The sequence below is a fragment of the Microcaecilia unicolor genome, chromosome 13, assembly GCF_901765095.1.
Source record: "Microcaecilia unicolor chromosome 13, aMicUni1.1, whole genome shotgun sequence".
In the NCBI taxonomy this organism is placed as follows: Eukaryota; Metazoa; Chordata; class Amphibia; order Gymnophiona; family Siphonopidae; genus Microcaecilia; species Microcaecilia unicolor.
In genome coordinates this window covers 30,021,732-30,039,032 of record NC_044043.1, presented here as the reverse complement: position 1 = coordinate 30,039,032, position 17,301 = coordinate 30,021,732, and the positions used below count along the sequence as shown (strand labels likewise).

General features: G+C 44.5%; 1 protein-coding gene across 2 annotated transcripts in view; it reads left to right on the top strand.

The window, feature by feature from the left end:
- RABGEF1 (RAB guanine nucleotide exchange factor 1) overlaps positions 1 to 17,301 on the top strand; it is a 99,722-nt gene that overhangs the window by 69,573 nt on the left and 12,848 nt on the right. For both annotated transcript variants that reach the window (XM_030185653.1, XM_030185654.1), the window contains 2 exons: positions 6,260 to 6,341; positions 9,002 to 9,134. In XM_030185653.1, coding sequence (XP_030041513.1) covers positions 6,260 to 6,341; positions 9,002 to 9,134 — 215 coding nt within the window. The remainder of the gene's footprint in view (positions 1 to 6,259; positions 6,342 to 9,001; positions 9,135 to 17,301) is intronic.

Sequence of the window (17,301 nt, the reverse complement as noted above, 5' to 3'; positions counted from 1 at the left end):
CATCCTTATCTGGACGACTGGTTGATCCGAGCCCCCTCTTATGCAGAGTGCGGCAAAACTGTGAACCGGGTGGTTGCTCTTTTGAGCTCCCTGGGGTGGATCATCAACTGGAAGAAGAGCCAGCTGCGCCCGACTCAGTCCCTGGAGTATCTGGGAGTTCGATTCGACACCCAAGTGGGCAGAGTGTTCCTGCCAGACAATCGGATTGTCAAACTTCAGGCTCAGGTGGACCAGTTCCGAGTAGCCTCTCCTCTTCGGGCTTGGGACTATGTGCAGCTGTTGGGCTCTATGACGGCCACGATGGAAGTAGTGCCCTGGGCCAGGGCTCATATGAGACCACTACAACACTCTCTGTTGCAGCGCTGGACTCCGATGTTGGAGGATTATGCTGTGCGCCTTCCCTTGGACCCAGCAGTGCGCAAGGCGCTGAGCTGGTGGCTGCAGACAGACAAGTTGTCTGCAGGAATGCCTCTGGTGACCCCAGAGTGGATTGTCGTCACGATGGACGCCTCTTTGACGGGCTGGGGAGCCCACTGCTTGGGAAGGACAGCGCAGGGGCTCTGGTCTCCTGCAGAGGCAAAGTGGTCTATCAACCTCCTGGAACTCAGAGTCATTCGGTTGGCGCTTTTGGAGTTCATCCCGGTACTGGCGTTGAAGCCAGTACAGGTCCTGTCGGACAGTGCCACTGCTGTGGCCTATGTCAACCGCCAGGGAGGTACCAAGAGCGCCCCTCTAGCCAAGGAGGCCATGAATCTATGCCAGTGGGCGGAAGCGAACCTGGAACAGCTGTCAGCAGCCCACATTGCCGGAGTTATGAATGTCAAGGCGGACTTTCTCAGTCGCCATACCTTGGAGCCCGGAGAGTGGCAGCTATCTGCTCAGGCGTTCTTGGACATCACGAAGCGCTGGGGCCAGCCGAGCCTAGATCTGATGGCGTCATCGGCCAAGTGCCGCGCTTTTTCAGCAGAGGACGGGACCCTCGATCCCTGGGAGTAGATGCTCTTCTCCAACAGTGGCCGACACAAGAGCTTCTCTATGTGTTCCCGCCCTGGCCCATGTTGGGCAGGGTGCTAGACCGGGTGGCAAAGCATCCGGGCCGGATAATCCTGGTGGGTCCGGACTGGCCCAGACGTCCCTGGTATGCGGACTTGATCAGGCTCTCAGTCGACGATCCTCTGCGACTGCCTGTGGAGCAGGGCCTGTTACATCAGGGTCCCGTGGTGATGGAGGATCCCTCCCCCTTTGGTCTTACGGCCTGGCTATTGAGCGGCAGCGTCTGAGAAAGAAGGGCTTCTCAGACAAGGTCATCGCCACTATGCTGAGAGCGAGGAAGCGCTCTACTTCTACTGCTTACGCCAGGGTTTGGCGTACCTTTGCAGCGTGGTGTGAAGCAGGCTCACTTTCTCCCTTCACTGCTCCAATTTCTTCAGTGTTGGCGTTCCTGCAAGAAGGTCTGGAGAAAGGCCTGTCGCTCAGTTCCCTTAAAGTCCAGGTAGCGGCTCTGACTTGCTTCAGGGGCCGCCTGAAGGGTGTTTCCCTGGCTTCACAGCCAGATGTGGTGCGCTTTCTCAAGGGAGTTAATCACCTGCGCCCTCCTCTGCACTCTGTGGTGCCTGCATGGAATCTCAATCTGGTGCTAAGAGCATTGCAGAAGCCGCCTTTTGAACCCTTGTCGAGGGCATCTCTGAAAGACCTGACGTTGAAAGCAGTCTTTTTGGTGGCTATCACTTCAGCCAGAAGAGTTTCCGAGCTCCAGGCGCTCTCATGTCGAGAGCCTTTTCTGCAGTTCACTGAGGCAGGAGTGGCTATTCGCACAGTGCCTTCCTTCCTGCCCAAGATTGTTTCTCGCTTCCATGTGAATCAGCAGCTCTGTCTCCCTTCCTTTCGTAGGGAGGACTACCCAGAGGAATACTCTGCTCTCAAATGTCTGGATGTGAGACGAGTCATCATCAGATACTTGGAAGTGACCAATGATTTCCGGAAATCGGATCATCTGTTTGTCCTGTTTGCAGGTCCTCGTAGGGGTCTGCAGGCTGCTAAGCCTACAGTGGCAAGATGGGTCAAGGAAGCCATTGCAGCGGCTTATGTGGCCGTGGGGAAGGTGCCGCCTATCCAGCTGAAGGCTCACTCCACAAGAGCTCAGGCGGCCTCGATGGCAGAGGCCGGTTCCGTCTCCTTGGAAGAGATATGCAAGGCGGCAACTTGGGCTTCGGCCCATACATTCTCCAAGCATTACCGCTTGACTGTGGCTGCTCGGGCGGAGCTTCAGTGTTGCGGTCAGGGATTTCTATGTCCCGCCCTGGGTGAGTACTGCTTCGGTACATCCCACCAGTCTATGGATTGATCAGCTTGATGATATGGAAGGTAAAATTATGTATCATACCTGATAATTTTCTTTCCATTAATCATAGCTGATCAATCCATAGTCCCTCCCAGATATCTGTACTGTTTATATTCTGGTTGCATTTCAGATTCAAGTTTAGTCTTCAGTTCCTGTTCAGGAAGACTTCGTGTTCAAGTTATTTTTTCACTTGGATTCTTCAAGAGTTGAGACGAGTTTGTGTTACAGTGAGCTGCTGCATTCCTCTCCCCTCCATTTTACGGGGCTGGATTGAGATTTAAATTCTGCCGTCACTCCCTCCCGCTTCGTGCGGCTGTAGGGCAGCTTTGTACCCCTCCCGCTTCGGCGGTGTTAGGGTCAGTCAGCTCCTCCCGCGGTTGCGGTTGCAGGATAAGCCAGATCTCCCCGCATCGGCGGGTGTGGTGTCCCTCCCCCGCTCCGCGGGGATGAGCTGGACGGATTCCCCTCCCCCACTTGTGTGGGGATGAGCTGGGTTAATTCCCCTCCCCCGTTTCGGCGGTGGTGAGCTGGGCAGAGTGTCCCTTTGTGGGTGTAATTCTCTAAGTGCTGAGTCCTGCGGATGGAGCTTTGATATCGACATACTGAGGAGTTTCCGGCAGCACATGACCACATATAGGGAGGCAAAAGGATTGCTCTCTATCTCCACCTGCTGGTAGATGGACACAACCCACCAGTCTATGGATTGATCAGCTATGATTAATGGAAAGAAAATTATCAGGTATGATACATAATTTTACCTTGTTGAGCAGGAAAATCCCAGGAACCAATGGAATCCTTAGACCAGTATGCCACAAAATCTGAAATTGAATAGATTTCCAGAACAAACTCGCTTTGGGGTATGTCCACCGTATATGGCCCAAAGTGCCTCTGACCAGCAGTACAGTATCTTAACATTATTCTTGATATTGGAAGCTGTGGCAATTTAGCTAAAGATTGTTTTCATTTTTCCCAGTCCTCACAAAATATTAATGTTCAATTCTCTCTCCCATCGCTGTCTATGAGCCACTGGGACAGGAAGAGAGTCCCTAAGATAACCATAAATTGTGCTAATTAAGTATTTAGTATGTTGAAAATCCTCAGGTACATTCTCCAGAAAAGTATATTCCCCTGTCAAATGCTCCTTATAGCGCTTGGATGTTAAAAGATGCTTCAACTGCAGATAAGCATATTGGTGGGAGGGTAGCAAATTGTAGTCTCGGGCCAGTTCCTCAAAAGTTAAAAAAGTGTCCTCATTGTATACTTGACCCCAGTGAGAGAGACCAGAGGTCTGCCAGGTAGTGTACATTGAGGAGACCATACCAGGGGGAAATAAAGGATTACAACAAATCAGTGTATATCTAGATAAAAAGGTATTTCAAAGATAATAACATCATTTGCGAACAGACTGATCTTATACTCTCTATCCTCCCACCTGAATACTATGAATAGACGGGTTGGATCGTATGGCCATGGCCAGGGGTTCCATGTCAAGAGCAAAGAGGAGCGGGGACAATGGGCACCCCTGCCGTGTATCTCGATTCAAAGGAAACATAGAGGAATTACCTCCGTTGGCCAGAACACAGGCTTTTTTTTTCACCTGTCCACAAAAGCATTGCCCAACTCCACTTTAAGAAGAGTGGTATGCAAAAATCCCCGGTAATCTCTGTTAAATGCCTTTTCAGTGTCGATTCCCAAGGAGGAAGGCCTGTTGTGCCATTTTTTTAGAAATGTAACTTAAATCAACAATTTTCTTAATATTGTCGGCTGCCTGCTTCTTGGGAATGAAGCCCACCTGATCTGGATGAATCGGGTTCGGCAAGACCTTCCAAATCTCTCGGCCAACACATTTTTGCAAAAATGTTTACATCAGTGTTAAGAACTGAAATAGGCCGGTATGATTGGCAACCTGTCGCAATCTTTACCTTCTTTTGGAATGACAGAGATCCAGGCCTTCAACATAGTGGGTGAGATAAGATCCCCATCCTGTATTCCATTCATAAGGCTTGCAATTAAAGAGGACAGTTCTGGTGCAAACGTTTTATAAAAACTATCCAAACCTGGTGCCTTGCCAGAGCTTGAATAGAAACCAGGACCTCCTTAGGTGTCACCAGTGCATCTGAGCCTGCCCGCGGAGCACTGGATAAGGAATGCAACTCCAAGGCACCCAAATATTGCTGAGTATCATTGGATTACATCTTAGTATCCCCTGTATACAATTCCTCTAGAAACTCCTGGAAATGCCCTATAATCTGTCCAGATTTATACAGTAGCTGACCTGAACAACTTTGATTTTTCCTACTACTCACTCAGAACATGTCTTATGAAGCTTTAATGCCAGCAAGGAGCTCACCTTCCCCATTCCAAGCATTCACGGAGAGAGTAGTGGATGCTTGGAATGCCCTCCTGCGGGAGGTGGTGGAAATGAAAACGGTAACAGAATTCAAACACGCGTGGGACAAACATAAAGGAATCCTGTTCAGAAGGAATGGATCCTAAGGAGCTTAGCCGAGAGTGGGTGGCAGAGCCGGTGGTGGGAGGTGGGGCTGGTGGTTGGGAGGCGGGGATAGTGCTGGGCAGACTTACACGGTCTGTGCCCTGAAAAGGACAGGTACAAATCAAGGTAAGGTATACACAAAAAGTAGCACATATGAGTTTATCTTGTTGGGCAGACTGGATGGACCATGCAGGTCTTTTTCTGCCGTCATCTACTATGTACTATGTTACTATGTACTATCTATTCATAATTCTGTTGTCTAAGCCTGTCCAATGCAAATTGTAAGTCTTCTTGATTTAGCTCTTGGCAACAAATGAGTCTGTCTCAAAGAGCTAAGAACCTGTTTACTTCCTGTTTGTGCTAATGTTTACGTTGGTAATACTCAATATCTTCGGCACCAAAATTATTTCTTAAAGGAGGGGGCAAAATATATGAAGAAATGATGATAGGAGCTGGGCATTTCTATTGATAATGTTTAAGTTGGGCCATATTGTTGTGTTAAAAGCTCTCTGGCCCTCCGTTTCCTAGAAGCATGCTTTAAAAACAAGCCTCTTGTAACTGCTTTCAAAGCATCCCAAACAATAGGAAATGAAGGTCCATAGTCTAGATTATATTCCAAGTAATCATGGAGTGTTTGTCTATAGATAATCTCTTCGTCCTTGAGCAAACTAGTGTTAAGGGTCCAAAATCTCTCCATAGGCTCATGTTGAATGTCATCAAGATCTACCCAACAGGCAACATGATCCGACATAGTTCTATTCCCTATGGCAGCCCTCCCAAAGAGAGGTATCTAAAAAAAAAAAAAAAATGTAATCTATGCATGTGTACAAGTCATGGGAGAAGAATAAAAAGTATAATCCTGCTGATACCCACTAAATTCTCTTCATGCCTCCAATGAGCATTATCATCTTAACCATGGTCCATACTGCCACAAATAAAAGGTTTGTGTCAAGGGTGCTGACAGGGATATAAAAATAATCTTATCTCAAAAAATGTTTTTGATCTTTTGGGCAAAAGCTTGGCCCCCAAATCTGAGGTTGGAAAGTTTTGGTTTTTTTTTTTGTTTTGCTTTTTTAAATAGCCTGGTAAACGTGTCTGAAGAGAAATCCTAGATCATGGCTCTATCTGGGCTTCTTCTTTCCATATAGCACATCACAAAGCAACCGTTTTCCATCCATCCACCCCAACCTATTTTGGACAAGAAGGGTTCTTTTTAACCCTTTTAGCAGTATGAGTTGTTACGATATGTAAAAATTAAGATAGGTTTGAAATCACACATTTTTCTAAGCATCATCTTTAAAAGTAATAATGTAGTTATCCTTCATAAGCTTTTCAACTGTTTTTTTTTTTATTTTATTTTGCTGAATTCATCAGCTTACAGTATCACTTATTTGTGTTTTCTGTTGTGCTCTTTTTTTGTTTAGGAAGCCAGCATCGAGGAGCAATCAGAATATGTTCAGGATTTTTATCATAATACAGCAGAGAAATTACAGTTGCGTTGGAAAAGTAAGATAACTATTGCAATTTGTATGCAAGAGGTTACAGAACATTTTTTCAAAAAGAAAATTAAACAGCAGCAAGTTTTCTCTATAATTAATGACCTAACATAGGTTACAATCCAACCTATTACTCAGGAACTTATATGCAATACCATAACGTATTCTTCTTTACCATGTATGTACGCACCTTAATGCAATACCATTTGTAATTTTGTTAACCGGAAATGGCAATCGCCACTACGGCAAATGTAAGCCACATTGAGCCTGCAAATTGGTGGGGAAAATGTGGAATACAAATGCTACAAATAAATAAACCAGTGAGCAGGCATTCATACAAGTATATTGCTACTGGAACATGTTTTGTTTAGGAATGCTTTTTCCCCGCTGTACATCCCTGTAGCTGGGTTCTGATTGCATGGTTTTCTGTCTCAGATCATGAGAGACTTATAGCCAAATGTGCCTAATCTAGTTGCAGTAGATGCTGGAGATAGGAAATGACAGCAAACAAGCAGATCTAATTGTCTTGGAAAAAGACATTGGGTATCATAATGTAGCCTTTTGGGGAGGGGGAGTAGAAGGCGTAGATGTAACGAGCCAGGAGTGGGCTTCTTCACTGCAGCACACCCCGATGACCAGTTGTGAAAACCTCTTCAGGTTAGTAAATATTTATTCTTTTCCTGATGCAGAAGAGTTGAAAGTTATTTTGGTATAATTTTAAACATGCTTGAATCAACAAATAATGTGAGACAAATTGTGGAGCAGATGCACAGAACTCCAGCGCTGTAGAGAATAGCACCGGAAAACATTGGCTGGAACACTGAGTCAGAATTACTGACCAAAGCTCAACATTAACAGTAGGCAAATAATATGCACACTGTTACTGTTGAGCATTGAACATTAAAGGGGGAGAAATATTTCCTGGCGCATGCCAGTGAAATATGAAGCGTGTTATTTGTGTAAAAGTGATGTAAAATTTTTTAACTTCATTGCTATGTGTATTGAACTGCTAACTCTGAGACCAAATCATTTTTTGAGCTGCGCCTTTAGGAAACGAGGTTCAAAGCGCCCTATACGATTCCCATTGTGTTGGGGGAAAACACCTTTTCAAAGTAAAATCTGATTGTCTGAAGCTTGCTGGAGGTAGTAGGAGAATCCAAATGGTTAAAGATTTTAACAGTCGTCGTCCTGATGGGAGGGGCTCAGAGCCAAGACACAATCTGCTATGAAGGATGAACTTTGAATGAACTAATTTATCTGACCAAAAGAGAGGCAGAGGTCTGGGGTAGAATGGGGCAGCTTTGTGTCTGCACCTCAGAGTTGGGCAGGTAGAGAGCAAAGTCTGTGAGTGGTATAGAATACTATGGGTTTGTACACCTCAGGAACAGGAAAGAGCTCTGTGCATGCAGGACCCTAATACAGCTCAGATCTGTTGGTAAGTTTTTAGTCATTAGGTCAGGGGGTTTCTATGTGCAGTTTCTCTGAGCATTGCACGGAATCGCTAATGGCATCATTTAAATACCAGCGAGCTTATTTGCATAGGGCTTTTGGTGGCTTCTTCCGTGCACGGTAAAAGGAACCCTGAAAGCCTCTGTGCATTATCCGCACAGTAACATTTCATTTATACTGGCTAAAACCAGTCTAAATGAATCACTGCAAACCCAGTTTGCTTTGAGCATCTCATCTTGTATTTGGTTTAGCTTCATTGTGTTTGCAGCTAGAATTATTAATGTGTGTTAATTACATAAGAAAAGCCTTGCTGCATCAGACCTAGGTCCATCAAGCCTTGTATCCTGTCTTTGACAGTGGCCTGGCTGGGTCACAAGTACCTGGCAGATCCCAAAAAATAGATCTAATTCTCATAGCTCTTTTCAAGGGATGAGTGATGGCTTTCTCAAGTCTTAACTAACTAATAAAATATAGATTAAACCTCATGAGCCCTCATGAGCCCTGCTTGATTACATCCTCTGACAACAGATTCCAGAACTTAATTATGTACTACATGAAAAAACTTTGCATGATTTGTTTTTATTCTGCTGTTCATTAGTTTCATGAAGTGTCCTCTTTAACTTTCCTTCTGTCATATCCCATCTTTTCTCCAGCCTGATAGGGTAAAACAGGTTAGAACCTTTATTCATTTTTGTAGCTCTTCTCTGAACCTTTTCTAGTTTTGATAGGGGGTGACCAGAATTTCACACAAGTACTCAAGGTTATATCACACCAAGGACCTCTACAGAAGCATAATGATATTGTTCTCCATTCATTGTTGAATAATCCCTAATATTCTATGTTCTTGTGCTCTTACAGATACTAATGTACATATTATTATTTGTAACTACGTCCCATTGCATTAAATGAGACCTGGGAAAAATAATATGCTTTAATGCGCTAGTAACTCTAGCTGTTGGTATTGTCTCAGTCCAGTGGTTCTCAACCCAGTTCTCAGGATACTCCCAGCCATTCAGGTTTTCAGGATATCCATGATGAATATGCATGAGATAAATTTGAAAGCATTACCTCCATTATATGTATCTCATGCATAGTCATCGTAGTATCCTGAAAACCTGACTGGCTGGGTCTGTTCTGAGGACTGGATTGAGAACTCTTGCCTTAGTCTGTTTTGCATAACTTTTGGATCAGCTTACTTTTGTATTTAATTTTCTTTTGAAGTGCCCTCAGAAAAAGTTGAGGATGTGATGGATCATATTGAAAAATTCATCATGACCCGTTCGTATAAACATGTGTTTTGTCCGGAAACTACAGATGATGAGAAGAAAGATCTCACAGTTCAAAGAAGAATCAGGTGGGTATTCTTGTGCAGTTGGTGGCAACATAGGTGTTTCCCGTTACCTTTTGGTAAAGAAGTAGGTCACTTATAGTGAAGTATCAAATGCAAAGAAATGATGTAACAGTGGACTTTTAAAAGGTATCATCAGTTTTTAAGCTTGCAGTTTTTAGCCTGTCATCCTCTTTGAAGTGTTGGACTTTCTTTATTTGGCCAGTAATTTGCAATGGCAGAACCCTATTTGGATGGTCTTCTGACAGTACTTTCTTTGTGGGAGGTACCTTTGCATTTAGAAAGAGCTAGAGACTTTTCAGTTGCTATGTACCCTGTCTATGGGACAGCTTGCCTTCAATTGCAGGACCACATCTATGGGATTCCCTACCATTGAATATTTGACTAGAACCATCTTTCTCAAAATTCAGAAAGCTGCTTCTCCAAGGACAGTTAAGTCCTGTCTGGTGAGAATACTAAAAGGAAACTTTAAGACAATCCAGGAACTTAAGATATCTCCCTGTCCCTCATCCACCCGGCTCTCCCTGTCTCTCACCTAACCCACCCCACCCTCATCCTGTAAGACTGTCACTGGAATGTTTTGATGTTTCACTTATATATACTGTTATTTATCAACATTTGCTTATTTCTGATCTGATGAAGAAGGGTTACCTTCGAAAGCTAATCAAAAAATGTATCATATTTTCTTTTCTATGTTTTATTTTATTTCTATTGATTACCTCTGGAGTCTTGATACTCCACAGCCCCTCCCCAAGGTTTACCCAAGAATTCAAACATTCCCGTTCCGTCTGTACCCATTGCTTCTCAGGCAATTGATCATAGTGATCATTTAATGCTTTTAATACTGCCAGAGACTAGAGAGACTCATTTCTCCTTCTTGCCTGTTCACTGTCAGCCTGCCCAAGCGAATCTTGGGTCTTTTTCCAGCCCATATAAAGTGTCGCAACATTTTGTCCCACTTTTTAAACTGTTGTCTCAGAACCTAGGGAGAATCATCATTTTAATAACTTCTATTCTCCCTCCCCAGGTCAGGTTCAAATGTTGCCAGGTGCCTAGTAGTGATCTAATAGTCTGGGTCAGAGGAACATAATTCAACTTATATAAATCCTGCACCTGGTTAGAGATAGTTACTCCCAAATATTGGAAACCTTTGACATATATCTGGAAGGGAAAATCCCTAAGCTCCTTCTCCTGGTTAATTTGAAAGAGAAAGGACTCTGTCTTGTCTTTATTAATTTTATAGCCAGAGTATTTTGCATATGCCTCAATCTCCTCCAACAATGGGGAAAACAAGATCTGTGGATTCTGTACAAACAACAATGTGTCGTCTGCATGCATGAGTACTTTATGATGTAGACTTCCAGCCAAAATCGGCTCAATTGCCGCATTCTGACAGATATTATGGACTAGGGGTTCTATGGTGAGGGCGAACAGTAAGAGAGACATTGGGCAACCCTGCTGCACACCCATGCCCAGGACAAAGGGGAGGAGCTGATCTCGACCATAATTTGACTAGAGGGTGTGGCATAAAGTGCCCTCACCCACTATCCAAATGACCTCCCAGCCCAGTGTACTCTAAAACCCAGAATAAAAAGTTTCATTCCACCCTGTTGAATGCCTTTTCTGCATCAATATCAATGCACATTGCCTTGATTTTATCCCGATTTATTATATGTATTAGGTTCAATTTGGATTGTATTAAAATAGTTGTTTTCTGACATTTCTTAGGTGCCTGGTTAACTTTGTTCCTTTGGGGAGAGAGGGGAGCAAAGGTGCCTTAGTGGTCAGTGCTGGGACAAGAGGAAGAGGGGGATAGAGAGGGAAAAGGGATGTTGGGGAGGAGAGGAAGGAGTAGATAAGGGGATAAAAACATACAGAGGAGGTATTGAGAGGGAAACAGGGAAGAAGAAAGAGGCTCATGGACTGGGAATGTTATGTTGAGATCCAGCACCGTGAATAGAGGAAAGAAAGGAGGATCCACTTTTTAAACACCTCTTAACACCAATCCCTTCTCTTAGTCAATCCCACTGAAGCCCCTCACTTACAACCTATATATTCTCCAATTTCACTTCTCACTCTCTGCTGTCCTCCAGTCTGTTCATACTGTCCCGTTCCTTCAACTGTTTTCTTCCTTCAAATTCCTTCTACTCCAGTTCACTTTTTCTTCTTGGTACTGTCCCTTCCTAATCTGTTTCTCCATCTGTAACCACTGTACACTGCAGGAACACATTGTCCACCCTCTGAATTCATCATCTCACCATCTCTTTTTTTTCCTCAGCTCTCAACCTTCAACATTTCCTTCCTTCCATTCATCCATCTCCTTTCTATCTGAGTACCAATTTACTTCAATTCTTTGAAGGAGTAAATGAACATGTGGACAAAGGGGAGCCAGTTGATATTATGTATCTGGATTTTCAAAAGGCGTTTGACAAGGTACCTCATGAAAGGCTACAGAGGAAATTGGAGGGTCATGGGATAGGAGGAAAGGTCCTATTGTGGATTAAAAACTGGTTGAAGGATAGGAAACAGAGAGTGTGGTTAAATGGACAGTATTCACAATGGAGAAGGGTAGTTAGTGGGGTTCCTCAGGGGTCTGTGCTAGGACCGCTGCTTTTTAATATATTTATAAATGATTTAGAGATGGGAGTAACTAGCGAGGTAATTAAATTTGCTGATGACACAAAGTTATTCAAAGTCGTTAACTCGCGACAGGATTGTGAACAATTACAGAAGGACCTTATGAGACTGGGAGACTGGGCAGCTAAATGGCAGATGACGTTTAATGTGAGCAAATGCAAGGTGATGCATGTGGGAAAAAAGAACCCAAATTATAGCTACATCATGCAAGGTTCCACGTTAGGAGTTACGGACCAAGAAAGGGATCTGGGTGTCGTCGTCGATAATACGCTGAAACCTTCTGCTCAGTGTGCTGCTGCGGCTCGGAAAGCGAATAGAATGTTGGGCATTATTAGGAAAGGTATGGAAAACAGGTGTGAGGATGTTATAATGCCGTTATATCGCTCCATGGTGCGACCGCACCTTGAGTATTTTGTTCAATTCTGGTTGCCGCATCTCAAGAAAGATATAGTGGAATTGGAAAAGGTGCAGCGAAGGGCGACTAAAATGATAGCAGGGATGAGACGACTTCCCTATGAAGAAAGACTAAGGAGGCTAGGGCTTTTCAGCTTGGAGAAGAGACGGCTGAGGGGAGACATGATAGAGGTATATAAAATAATGAGTGGAGTGGAACAGGTGGATGTGAAGCGTCTGTTCACGCTTTCCAAAAATACTAGGACTAGGGGGCATGCGATGAAACTACAGTGTAGTAAATTTAAAACAAATCGGAGAAAATATTTCTTCACCCAACGCCTAATTAAACTCTGGAATTCATTGCCGGAGAGTGTGGTGAAGGCGGTTAGCTTGGCAGAGTTTAAAAAGGGGTTAGACGGTTTCCTAAAGGACAAGTCCATAAACCGCTACTAAATGGACTTGGGAAAAATCCACAATTCCGGGAATAACGTATAGAATGTTTGTACGTTTGGGAAGCTTGCCAGGTGCCCTTGGCCTGGATTGGCCGCTGTCGTGGACAGGATGGACCCTTGGTCTTTTCCCAGTGTGGCATGTACTTATGTACATCTCGCCTTCGTCGCTGTCGTCATACCTCTCCTACTCTTCTCCGTACTCTCTTGCCCCTTCTGCTGTCTGCTGGGGACATTAATTCCAATCCTGGTCCTCCTCATCAGCTCTCATCCTATTTGTGCAGGTCACACCGTGATATCTCCAATCTAATTTCTGTTCCTCTCCTCTCCCCTTCTTCCCTGCCTTTCTCTTGCGCTCTCTGGAATGCTCGCTCTGTCTGTAACAAACTTTCCTACATCCATGACTTCTTTATCTCTCGTACTGTCCATCTGCTTGCCCTAACTGAAACTTGGCTTTACCCTGAAGACTCTGCTTCAGTCACAACCCTATGCCACCTGAAACTGAACATGGCCAAGACCGAACTTCTTGTCTTCCCACCCAAACCCACTTCTCCTCTACCTCCACTCTCTATCTCGGTTGATAACACCCTCATCGTCCCTGTCTCATCTGCCCGCAACCTCGGTGTCATCTTCGACTCCTCCCTCTCCTTCTCTGCGCATATCCAGCAGATAGCCAAGACCTGTCGCTTCTTCCTCCTATAACATTAGCAAAATCCGCCCTTTCCTCTCTGAGCACACCACCCGAACTCTCATCCACTCTCTCGTTACCTCTCGCCTTGACTACTGCAACCTACTCCTCACTGGTCTCCCACTTAGCCACCTATCCCCCCTACAGTCCATTCAGAACTCTGCTGCACGTCTTATCTTCCGCCTGAACCGTTACACTCATATCACCCCTCTCCTCAAGTCACTTCATTGGCTTCCGATCAGGTACCGCATTCAGTTCAAGCTTCTGCTACTAACCTACAAATGTACTTGATCTGCAGCCCCTCCTTACCTCTCAACCCTCATCTCCCCTTACGTTCCTACCCGTAACCTCCGCTCTCAAGACAAATCCCTCCTTTCAGTACCCTTCTCCACCACCGCCAACTCCAGGCTCCGCCCTTTCTGCCTCGCCTCACCCCACGCGTGGAACAAACTCCCCGAGCCCATACGCCAGGCTCCCTCCCTGCCCATCTTCAAATCACTGCTTAAAGCCCACCTCTTCAATGTCGCCTTCGGCACCTAACCACTACACCTCTACCCAGGAAATCTAGACTGCCCTAACTTGTCATTTCGTTCTTTAGATTGTAAGCTCCTTTGAGCAGGGACCGTCCTTCTTTGTTTAATTTGTACAGTGCTGCGTAACCCTAGTAGCGCTCTAGAAATGTTAAGTAGTAGTAGTTATCTTTTCTCCCATACTCCTCGCCCGGTTGGCCGCGGAGGTGGTGTCGGGCTACTACTTTCACCCTCTTGTAGATTTCAACCTGTTCTTCCACCTCAGTCTCACTGTTTTTCTTCCTTCGAAGTCCACTCCATCTGTCTATTTGCTCCTCTGCCTCTCCGAGTAGCAGTCGTTTATTGACCCCCTGATAAGTCCCTTTCTTCCTTTCTCACTGACTTTGATGCCTGGCTTTCCTTCTTTCTTGAACCTTCATCTCCTTCCCTCATTCTTGGGGATTTTAACATTCATGCTAATGATCCCTCTCTTATGCTTCTCAGTTTCTTGCTTTAACATCCTCTTTCAATCTTCAACTGTGCTCCACTGCCCCCACTCACCAGAATGGCCACTGTCTTGATCTTATCCTCTTCTGAAATTCTCACTCTCCAGTTTCTGTGCCTCAACTGTTCCCCTCTCTGACCATCATCTGATAACTTTCACACTTAAACACCCTCCTCCCCAGTCCTGTCCAATCTTAACCAACACATTTAGGAATCTTCAGAATATTGACCCTTCTACATTGTCCTCCAGTGTTTCAAATCTCTTCTCTACCACTATGTTATCCAAGTCTGTCAATGAGGCTGTCTCTTCCTATAATACTATTCTCTCCTCTCTCCCCTGCCCTCCCCACCCATCCAGCGATTCTCCTTTGCCCCCTGTCCTCCTCTCTCATCCACATCAAGTGTTTCTCCTCTGTCCCCTGCCCTCCCATCCATGTCCAGTGACTTGCCCGCTCCAGCCCCCAACTTAACTTACCCCCCTTTTCAGCCACCGAGTTTCAGGTCCCAACCCGTTTTACCCCAGCCCCATCTGTGCCCTCAGTTTTCCTCAGCTGCTTTCCTTCCAGCCGGCTTGCGTTTAAAAAGTCTCAGTGGCAGCAGCGAAAAAGCAGGCTTGCTCTAGCCTTTAAGCCTTCCCCTTCTTTCTCCGTGTGCACACTGTGCCGCCTTCGCGGAAACCGGAAACAGGAAATTGCATCAGTGCACGTTGAGAGAGAAGGGGAAGGCTTAATAGCTAGAGGCGAGCCTGCTTTTTTGCTGCTGCCGCCGCCATTGCGACTTTTTAAATGCAGGGCGGCTGGAAGAAAAGCAGCTGAGCGACGATATGGTAGGGAGTGACAGGAAGCGCCGCGAGGCCCTGTGCGACCGCTCCTGTCGCCCCTGCGTAAGACTGGCCCTGTTGAAGAGCCATTGATTTGATGACTTATGTAAAAAGAATCGATGTTGATGCTAATCATTATTACATCTTGTGGTGTGTATATATATATATATATATATATATACAAATAAATGCAATAAAAGTATCACGTCAGAAGAATCTCTAACATATGACAAATCTAATGGAACAAAAGATCTTACAATATCTATGCACACTGACAGCGGCTGATACTTTGTCTTCCTAGTGGGACTTGATTTTTTAGATAGGTAACAGGAACTTTTAAGATGCAGAGTAATCCAAATACTTTTCTTTCAAAGTAACAAGTCCCTTGACTACCGCTTCCTGTACAGTGGATTGTAGTTCTTCCAAATAGTTCTCCAGTGGACTTTGTGGACAGTTGAATATATTTTACATTCAGTATCTGTCCACATCTGATTCAGAGTGGAGCCAAGAAGTCTGTACCCTTGAAGCAGTCCGTACACAAAACATGGAAGCCAGCAGGAAAAAGGAGGTCATAGTGGCCTCTTTATAAGTCTTTGATGAGACCCCATTTAGAGTACCATGTACAGTTTTTGAGATATAAATAGGATGTAATCAATCCAGAGGGCCTCTACTAAAATGGTCAGTGGTCTTAGTTGTAAAGCATATGGAAAAACACTTAAAAGATCTTAATATGTATACTTAGGAAGAAAGAGGGGAGATGCAATCAACACTTTTAAATACCTTTGTGGTATAAATGCACAGGATGCAAGCTCTCTTAACTGAAAGGAAACTTGGGAATTAGAGGACAGAGAGTGAAAGTTCATAGACTTGGGAGTAATCTAAGGAAATACTTCTTTACTGAAAGGGTGGTGAATTTGTGAAACGACCTCCCAGTAGAGGAAGTGGAGATAAAAACTGATTCTGAATTCAAGAAAGCATGGGACAAGGACAAGCGCAGAGGATCTCTAAGAGGAAAGGAGAGGAATGGATGAGCAGACTGGATGGGATATATAATCTTTCTCTGCCATCATTTTCTATGTTTCTTTGTAGCAGAAGTGTTTTCTTAATCTGTTGAATACTAAATTCTTAAAATAATGTTAGTCTGAAAGGAACGTATGATTTTTTTATTTGTTATGCACATGAATTCAAGTTCTGCCATAGTATCTGAATTCTGTTGTCTGACTATTAATAGCATTTATATGAAGTAGTGGGAATCCAAGAATTTTTTGTTCTCTATTTCATCAGGGATTTTTGATTTATTTTGCATAGATTTATTCTGCAAAATAGAGGATGCTCAACATTGTATGTCTGGATCAATTCAGTAATTACCGTGCATAAATTTTAAGAAGGATTGGCAATAACAATAATCCTTTGTGGACTTCACAAGCCTGCTTTCTGGGTTGAGAGCTATCATTTGCCCACACCACAGACTAAATGTTAGAAAGGTACCCAAATTAGTGTAGAGCCTTGGCTGTTATGTCCACATCTTGAAGATATTGCAACATTTCCTAGTTGATGCTTTCACACCCCCACCCACCACCACCACCACCATGCCTGACTATAATCCCCAGCTAATTCTCTGTCATTTAACCTTATCTCTTCACACCCTCAACCTCACATTATACTTTTTCTCCTCATATCCTCTCCCCCTACCAGGGTCAATGGCAGCAATTTTCTTTTGGGCCGAGTCAGTGTAGGTGGTAGTGTTCATTAGCTATGCATTACACTCTGCCCTCCTTTCTCCCTTGACCCATGCATCATACTTGGCCCTTCCCTCTCTTTGATTTTGGGCCAGAAAATGATTTGTGAGTGGCAGCACAGCATCAACAACAATGAAAGTTTTCATGGAATTTGAGAGCCAGTGATTTTGCTGACTATCCATTTTTGCTGCTGTCTGAAGACAGTTACAGTGACTTTGGCAATGTTTGGGATGCCGGAGCATTGCAGAGTAGAGCAAGGGAAAGAATGGAGAGTTGGTTCAGCAGACGTGGAATTTGCCACCTCAGTGGGGAGGTTGTTTGAGAGAGAGGAGCTGGTGCTTCTTATTTTCTAAGATATAACTACTCAGTATCACTAGAATAGGCTATGATAGTAATCTTTGGGGAGTCCTATATTTCTCAGTGGTCGTAGGGTT